Source organism: Rhinoderma darwinii, chromosome 1, assembly GCF_050947455.1.
Source record: "Rhinoderma darwinii isolate aRhiDar2 chromosome 1, aRhiDar2.hap1, whole genome shotgun sequence".
NCBI lineage: Eukaryota > Metazoa > Chordata > Amphibia > Anura > Rhinodermatidae > Rhinoderma > Rhinoderma darwinii.
This window is the reverse complement of record NC_134687.1, coordinates 87,290,746-87,300,190: the sequence shown is the minus strand read 5'-3', so window position 1 is coordinate 87,300,190 and position 9,445 is coordinate 87,290,746. Positions and strand designations below refer to the sequence as shown.

The 9,445-nt window shown below is 38.4% G+C and overlaps 1 protein-coding gene across 8 annotated transcripts in view; it reads right to left on the bottom strand.

Annotated features, from left to right (window-relative positions):
- Positions 1–902: 902 nt before the first annotated feature.
- The window catches only part of FAT1 (FAT atypical cadherin 1), a 221,028-nt gene continuing 212,485 nt past the window's right edge, over positions 903–9,445 (bottom strand). For 3 of the 8 annotated variants that reach the window (XM_075860151.1, XM_075860154.1, XM_075860152.1), the window contains 3 exons: positions 7,366–7,425; positions 4,631–4,666; positions 903–2,534 (listed from right to left, as the gene is read on the bottom strand). In XM_075860151.1, coding sequence (XP_075716266.1) covers positions 1,903–2,534; positions 4,631–4,666; positions 7,366–7,425 — 728 coding nt within the window. In that variant the 3' untranslated portion in view covers positions 903–1,902. Of the gene's footprint in view, positions 2,535–4,630; positions 4,667–7,365; positions 7,426–9,445 lie in introns of those variants that run through there. The other 5 variants (XM_075860155.1, XM_075860157.1, XM_075860153.1 and 2 more) reach the window with 4 other exon arrangements.

The window sequence follows — 9,445 nt, the reverse complement described above, 5'->3', positions numbered from 1 at the left end:
AAAAAATATTAAAATGTTGGCAACTATGCACAGGCTGCAGAGTCACATGGCCTGCAACATCATCGTATTAGGCCAGCGCGGACATCAAAGGAGGGAGGGGGTAAGTATGAGCACTTACTTCCACAGCGGAAATTCTGTCCGAAAAACCGCACCAGATTGTGGTGCGATTTCTGAGACAGAATGTACTGCGGGTTCCAGGTCGGACACCCTGCATAATTTTTGCGAAGTGTATCTGACCCATAGGAATTCGGCCTTAGGCTGCATTCACACTCCGTGTTTTGCTGTGTTTTTTTGCTGCATTTTTGTTACCATGTTTTACCTTTTTTTTATTATATAAAAAACACTCCAGACAGTGTTAAAAGTCTATAGTGAAATATAGAAAACACTACATAGACAGCATTTTGGTTTGTGTCGAATCTGGGCTCAGTAGTGTTAACGCAGCATGCTCTAGGAATGGTGTTTTTTCGCATAGGCTTCTTTTTAGAACTTGAAGAATTGCAGAAAAAAACCTGTCTAAATATTTATTTTAAAAAAGCCAACAAAAACGGATGTTAAAACTTCAAAAAAACGCATGTTGCATTTAAAAACACTTTTTACATGCGTTTTTCATGCAGCTGGAAAAGCACCAGATAAAAACTCTGTGTTAAGGAGGCTTTAAAGCCCATTAACTGACTTAAATGTCCTCTGAAATGACAAGCAATCCGTGATTTAAAGATATTTTTACTGACATATTGTACATTAATAAAATTCACCAAATTAACCAATTTAAAATTTAGCAAAGTCTACAGTATCCATTTTATATATATATATATATATATATATATATATATATATATATATATATATATATATATGTTCATTTAATCTTCGGTTCTGGCGGTCTTTGTGCTTGCTATTAATACTAAGGTTATAAAAGCAGTAATGCTCTGACACCTGGTGGTTTCTTCCTAAAATTACAAGCTGTACTTGTGTTTGCGAAGTCCATTGACGGGATTATAGATAAAACACAAGACCATTATTTTTTTTAAATAATTTATTGTCAGTAAGAAAGACTGGCTAATGGTAGTTTTCAGTAAAAACCTTTACAAGACCGTTGCATCACAAATATACAGACACCATAAAAACCGTGTCATGGTGATTTTGGTTCTAAACAGGTATGCAGTGGGTCCCCATTACACTTTCCAAGAAGGGAAAAAAATCTAAAATACTCTCAGATAAAGATATTTCTTGCTGTTGCTTTGCAGCATCAGGCTTACTCTCATTTATGTACAGTGGTTACTGCGGATGTACCTGGAAATTCAGAAGTCAAAACCTCAGCGGAATAGAGATACAGAAAAGCCCTGGGTATTGGAACATTATGCTAACCTAGTAGAAAGGGCAAAACTTGAAACTCATGGTTAAAAAGGAAAGAAATCCACAAAATATCTACAAAGTCTAATTAATGCTATTAAAATCAAAACTGTACATTACATTTACATTTGGAAAAGAAGTTAAAATTCTGCTTCACACTTTATAAATACAGATGTCATGCTACCATGATGCAGTGGTATGTTTGCTTAAAATGACTAACAAACAAGAGAATTAAGAAACAAAAAATCTAAGAAAATAAAAAAATGGAGTGAAAATAGCCTACCAAAATGGTCTATTTGTCTTCATGATTGTAAATCTGGGAATGAAATACATTACACACTCTATTATTACTTGGCATGACGCACTGCGGCTATACCAGATTGATGTCACCAAATTATTAACAAAAAAAGCAACAAAGTAACACTACATAAGATAACCAAAAAAAACTAAAAAAACTAACAAAATGAAAACAAAACAATAATACATAATAATTAGATATAACTTTGCTATGAAATGTTGAAGCTTACAAATGTCCAGGCACTTTTTATGGTGTTAAACTTCTGTGTGATGGTGGGAATCTAGGGGTGGAATTGTCACATCTTGAAAGTGTCCATCATCTTCACTCTCATAGTCACTTATCATGGCCTCAGATTCCATTTCACAGCATGCAGACACATCAGTGCATGAAGCTGCGGAGGTGTATCCAGATATGGACATATTGTCCACCATGGGGCCTTGAAAGTCTCTAGCATACCCTAACATATAGGAAGCAGCATAAGGCTCTCTGTAACTATTGCCATCTCTACTGGTGGTGCTTTGAGGTTCTGACTTACTCACTGGATATTGGTGATGTGGAAGGTACTTATTCAGGTTGAATCTTTGACTACTTTTTGTTGATGAACCCAAGCTTCCTATAGTAGCCATCTCACTTGGTGGCTGCATGGAATCGAACTGTTCAGTAAACTCAGGTGGCAGAGGTGGAAGTTCATCTGGCAAAGGAAAGTCTTCCGGTGGAGGTGGGAAGTCACTCTCTATGTCATAGCCACCAGGATAATAATCTGTGTCAATGGCATTTGGATCCGGGTATTGAGGAGCAGGTTCTTTAACAACTTCATAATGAGGGTATTCCTGAATATCTGGCAATTGGACACTAGGCATCCAGTCTGAAGTATCCCAGTGATAACCTGTTCAGACACAGACAAATAAAAGGTATATGACTAAATGAATAATAAATGCTGTAAAAGTCAACATACAGGAACAAAAAACACACATACTTTTAGTACATTGTCATGCAAAGCTTTACTCGGACCAAAGAAGCGGACGACCATTACACACACGCTAATAGTCTACACTTGCTTGTGATATTTCCCCTTAAAACCCATATATCTACAGTGAATATAAGTTATTGAATTGCCATCTTCTGTAAAGACTTTTAGAAAACTTTCCCACTATTTCTGAGCCATATCTCATAATTGGAAACTTGGTTGACAACACAAATGACCACCATTGTTGTCACCCATTTTTCATAGACCCACCTAAAAAAAAACTAAAAAATCTTCCTTATTAGGCAGAAATACTGGACTGGGTATGTATCACTGCATAACTAGGCAAACTGATGTTCAGGAATTCAGAAAAGCTGGGTAACAACCCTAAGGCTTTAGTCACACGACCGGCTTTCAAATCGGCAGTGAAAAATGGCAGTTATCAGGGCCGACTTGCACACGTGCTGAACCCGTTTTCACGGATCCCTCATAGTCTATTGAGAGATCCGGGAAAACGGGCAAAAAAAAGGACATGTACTAAACAGAAAGAACTAAAACGGTTCAGAAGAATTTTATTTATTTATTTTTTAATTTTTTTACAGAATAACACTCTTAGGCCTTATTCACACAAACGTATAATACGTCCGTGCAACGCTCGTGGAAATCACGCGCGTCGCACTGACCTATGTTACTGAATGGGGCCGTTCAGACTGTCAGTGAATTTCACGCAGCGTATGTCCGCTGCGTGAAACGCACGACATGTCCTATATTTGGTCGTGTTACGTGCTGCATGCACTCATTGAAGTCAATGGGTGTGTGCAAATCGCGCTCGGCACACGGAAGCACTTCCGGGTGTTGTGCGTGATTCGCGCAACAGCAGTAAAAACAATGAATGAAAACAAAAGCACCACGTGCTTTTCTGTTTGTAAACATAAAACCAGAGTGTCATCCTGAAGCCGGCTGCGCGAAAATCAAGCAGCCGCGCACCATATACTGATGATTCACGGACCTTTTGCAAGCGTAAAACGCAGCGTTTTTTGCACGCGCAAAACGGACACGTCCGTGTGAATAAGGCCTTATATGGATTTTATTTTACTATACTGTAGAATAAATGTTTTTCAAATTAGAGGAGACCCAAAATCTGTACTCCATGTATGCAATTTCTGATAAACAAAACGTAAGTATTAATTATTCTGTGAACTTTCTTGCTCTAGTTTCCAAATGACTATATAGATATAGCACAAGAGATGGCTGCAGTAACCTAAAATGCTGTTAATTAGAAGAACACATCAGTGTCAATATTCATAAGAATAGGGGCGATTAATCAAAACTGGTGCAATGGAAAAGTGGCCAGTTTCCCATAGCAACAATTCAGATTCAACTTTCATTTTTCAGAAGCTCTATTGAACATGAAAAAAACAACCTGATTGGTTGCAATGGAGCAACTGTTCCATTTTCCCTTGCACTAGATTTCATAAATATCCCCTAATATTTTCTGCTTAGTGGTAAGGTGAGGGAAAAAAACATGTCCATCAGACACGTCATCATTTTTCCATTGACACAAATATTTATGACTTGCCCTTTTGAACTGAAGATTGTACGAACAAAGTAATCTGTGACAGACTGGTTGCTAGGGAGATGCTGCCTGGCAACCCCATTAAAGAGGCTGTGTATTACTAACAGCCAGTCTGGTTCCTATGACTTAAAATGGAAAAGCAGCTTGTCAACAGAGCGGCCATGGTATTCCCTATCTCAACCTATCTTAGAAGACCTCTTTAATCCTGTAAGAAGGATCTGTTTTAATGTTCTGCTGCTTCTGTCTGTCAATGCCGAACACAGTAAAATTTTGCAACAAATCCAGTACATTACACATATAAAACATGTAATAACAGCAACAGACTGTGCAGAACACAATGCCATGTATACAAATGCTGCAAGTGAAGGTTAACAAAAAAGCAAAAACAAATCGTATAAACTCAATTGTTAGTATGAAGTACACAGCAACATGCAGAAGTCACCTCTTGAATTCCTGACTTCAGGAACTGCAAAAGACTCTTTGAAGGCAAAATTAAAAAGAATAAAAAATATATTACATTAGATGTCAGTAGAAATAAACAGTTTAATATTTTTTTTTTAACGGCTGTCATTCACCAACACATCTCAAATATTTCAGTACACAGGACAATTTTGAACATTTGCATTATATTGATCTGAGCTAAGTAAAAGCACATACAAAGCTGTACATAGAAGAAAGGGGCCTATAGCAAATATCAAAATGGGCATTGGTACAAGTGTTGGCACATTCCCCCAGTCCTATGAGAAGAAAGCAAAGTCCTGGTTTGCCTTCTTCCACTTGTCAGGAACTCTAGTTGGTTCTGTTCTACCCTGCAGTGCTTGTGGAGAGAAAAAGCCCTTATGTTCACAGTGCCACAAAGTAGGAGACCATCTTGAGCTAGAGTCAACCTGAGCTAGAGTCAACCTGAGCTAGAGTCAACCTGAGCTAGAGTCAACCTGAGCTAGAGTCAACCTGAGCTAGAGTCAACCTGAGCTAGAGTCAACCTGAGCTATTGTAGTTTGTTCTGTTTGAACACCTTTGTTCCTGTTGGCCCCTATAGCAAGGTCAAAATTTATGGTACAACTGAATATCAGAGAATAAGTAGAGACAAATAACCGGTGGAGCATCTAAATTCAACTTTGTGCTAATATAATGACTGAAATACAAGAGGCTTAACCCATGAAAAGACAAAACAACTAGTAGCCAACAATAATGTAATGTTCTAAAATATTTGTTTTAACCCCTTAATATCTAAGGTATTTTAAACCTTCGGTATTAAGGGGATTGCATCGCAGGGTGCTAATGGGTGAGAAAGGGAGCCCACTCCCTCTTAAACCACTGAGATGCAGAGGTCTGAGGGGTTAAGCATGATTGGAGACCACTGCTATTGGTCTCCAAACGTTGCCCTGAAGCCCGAGACTTAGCAGCAGCCTGGGCTTCGTGAGCAGAGCGCGCCGATTCGGGTGAAACATCTTCTGAAGTGCTACCCTGAACGGCTCCAGTAAAAACACTATACGGCAGTCATTAAGGGGTTGTCTGGTTTCTGCAGATTAAGGTTATTTTTTGTAGAATTAAAAAAAAGTTATACAATTTTCCAATATACTTTCTATATCAATCCCTCAAGTTTTTCATGGTCCCGTCTTGTTGTTCTTTAGTGGAAACATTCATTGTTTACTTCCAGTGGATAATATTCTGTCCATGGTCATGTGATGGACACAAAGGAGGTGGGATCTGATACACATACTGTAACGAGTTGTGCACCTGTGTGTTCATCACATGACCATGGACAGAGTTCTAAGTATAAATGGAAAATGTTATAACTTTTAATTCTACAAAAAAATAACATTATTTTGCAGAGACCGGACAACCGCTTTAAAGAAAAACTCTCAACTGGACACGCTGTTGTCTGAAGCAAGCCAACCAATTAACTGTAATTGGTGGGAGAAGCTGCGGGTATCCACTGCAATAAAAACGTAGTATTATACAGCAGTCAAATGAATCGGCGACCATTTAATACATACGTAGCTGAACAAGGAACCCTTTCTATAATGTGCAAATGTACTAATAAGAGGTTGTCATTTGTGATACTCCATGAAGTAATCCATAAAGTTTCTTCTTCAGGAACCCTGACTTCACAACAATAACCCTTTTATTATTGAAATGTCGCCAACAACCTGCAGGGCTAAGATAGTCCTGCGGAATTGTCAGTCGCCTATAGTTTACCAGTGGAGTCCAGACTCTTCTGATGGTTCTTCAAGAAAACGGAAAGGACAAAAAAATTCCTGGAGCCCTGAATAGCTAAATAGCTTATTTACAAAAAGACCATTGACCACAAAATGTTTATTTTATATTTAAATGTCCACTCTCAAAGTGACTTGACTGAAGTGATGATGGTGGGTAGTAGGCAATTTGAGTCACCCCAAATATTCTGAAACACAACTTAGCAGACTTGTAGCCGAACATAGGCTCTGACTCTGAAACTAGCCCACATATGAACCTTAGACCTTACTAAAATGTCCTACATGACTACAGCCTATTAATACACATATGCATTATATTGAGCAAACACAAACATAGGAACATCAATGCAATCTATGCAGGGAATGTATTCCATAATGACTGCCTCTTTCACGGCATCCAATACTTGGAGAAGCCTAGGAACAGTCAGATGTGACGGATGTGTTACTTGAGGTACTCAAGGTGTTCCATCTTAGGTCAGCCTGTGCTGCGGAGTTTCCAATGTATTTGTGTCAATTTATTTATTTTACTGTCTCCGAGCAAATTAGTTGACAATCTGTTACTTGATCCTTGGAGTTTTCAGTGATTTAGAGCCATAACTTTAAATGTTACTGGAAATGAAGAGTGTTATGCAGTAAATACACAAACACATGACATATCACCATCTCCTCCATCATAAAACACCTACATTTATTCACTTAGACCAGATCCAGTGAAAGGGCAGTCATGTGGAAGCATCACAATATATACACTATCATTCTAATGAAACAAATAAAACTGAACTAGGCAGTGACTAGATCATACAACATGGGATATAAAGGTAACATATACACTATCGAGCAACAATGTTATCACATGGACAAACAGGCTTCCATATAAAGACATGCAAAGTGGTCATATACAATGAATTAGGCAGCCAGAATGTAAAGCACAGCAATAATATCACATACACATATATACCTTCATTTTCCACCGAGTCAACAACAGCATTGACAAGGTGTATTACTGTCACAATGGAAGCTTGTAAAAGGTAAGAAGAAAAAACACATTAAAACAAGCCTATGTTCCATTCTTTATGTGAAATTACAGTCTATTCCATTTACTATGCTCTAACCGACTACACTAAATTGATAAATTGCAGGATTACAGCTGCCCCTGACATCACATGAGATGTAGTGCTGTTTTATGGGGAAACGTACATTATTATGCACTGTTAATACAGAACTGTTCTAGAATAAATCTATTGCCCCACACTAGGAAATATTATTACATGTAATGATAATAATTATACAATGCCGACGTGATGAGTGACAAAGAAACTGATTGTATGTTTCAGGCTTCTATATTAACATGACTAATAGGTACTCACATGGTTAGAGATATACAAGTGATAGTACAGAGACCAATAATCCTCAGATCTGTACATAAGAAACAATTCTTTAAAATATAACAAGTGGGGGTAAATCTTAACATTTGAAGTCCATATATGAAGGCCTTAAATGGGTTATCTAGTTTAGAAAATCTATTTTCATTTACCCTATTAGAAAATTTGGAGTTATTACAGGGGGGGGGGGGGGGTCCTCTGTTCAGAATCCTAATTTCTTGGCCAGAATGGAGAGCTGCTACATAGAGCATCTGGCTCTAGAGGATCTGTCCTGTATCACACTGACAATTCATTGATATAAATGGGCACTGTGTAATGCTTAAATTTCCCCTGTGGTGGTGCTGCAGGGAAATTGCACACTTACTGGTTTCCCCATAGATTAAAGCTGATCGCTGGCATACCAGCAAGGGGATATTTTGTGGGCAGCATATTGTTAAGAGGCTCTTCTTACAAGTAGTGATTGTATGAAATTGTACAACCTGTTTTAAAAAAAACACAGCATCAAGTGACCCACCCCTGTAGACAACAATTCACTACTTCACCTGGTATAGTTCAATAGCCTATAGAATAGCACTTTAATGCTGTTCAGTTTTCACCATTAGTAGATGTCTATAATACTGTACTGCAGATACTACAGAGTTTCCCTTATCCACAGGCAGTAGTTGTGACTATTGTCTTCCAATTTTCTCAGATAGAAGCCACTAGGGATGCAGTACACCTAGCTGAGCTATAATCCCAATTTTCCAAGGAATAGTCTTAAAAAGTAATGAATTAGGCTTCGTTCACATCTGCGTTGGGGTCCGGTTCTGACGTTCCGTCGGAGCTTTCCGTAGACTACGCTATTGCTTCTGGCAAAACGACGGGTCCGGTGCACAACAGAGACAAACGGAAACCATGGGCACCGGATCCGGTGATGGAAACTGAAACCTCTGGATTCCGTTTGTGTCAGTTTGTGTCTGCTCAGGCTCCTGTTCGGACACAAAGCTCAGACGGAACATCAGAACGGGACCCCAGCGCAGATGTCAACGAGGCCTTAGTCATATATAAATTGCATCTTTCACCAGACAGGCCTTGCCCAAATGCACGACTATAGTTGTGGGTGTGCATTTTTTTCTGCATTTTATGTAAACTAGCTTGGGCAAACTCTCTTGGTCAATCAGTTTCTCCAACAGGCTCCCACATTATTGATGGTAAAATCAGGTGGAAGTTACCTCCATGTACCCACAGAATTGTTTGTAAGGGCATCTCATATATAATCTAACAGCAGGAGTTCTTTCTGGTGACAGATGTCATTCAATAATTGTTCTGGATCACAACTCTGTGTGGGAGCCATTAAAATACCATTTAGGGATTTTCTTTAATTTTTTTGATTTTTAAATGTCCCCTAATACTGTCCCCTAATACTTATCTTTTCTACGCTAGTTTTCTGGCATAGAAAGGTCACAAATGCATAAAAAAAAAATCAAATCGCTATTTGCAACTTTTGATTAATTTACAAAGCCCATGTCACTTTCCTATAAAATGGGCAAGGCTCAGTCAAAGGAAGAATGGCATGCCTCATCCACAACAAATTTACTATAAATTAAACCTAGAACTGGCGTAAATTATAGCTTTCCCTCTCAGGCGTACAGACAGACAGATATGCACCTAATTTAA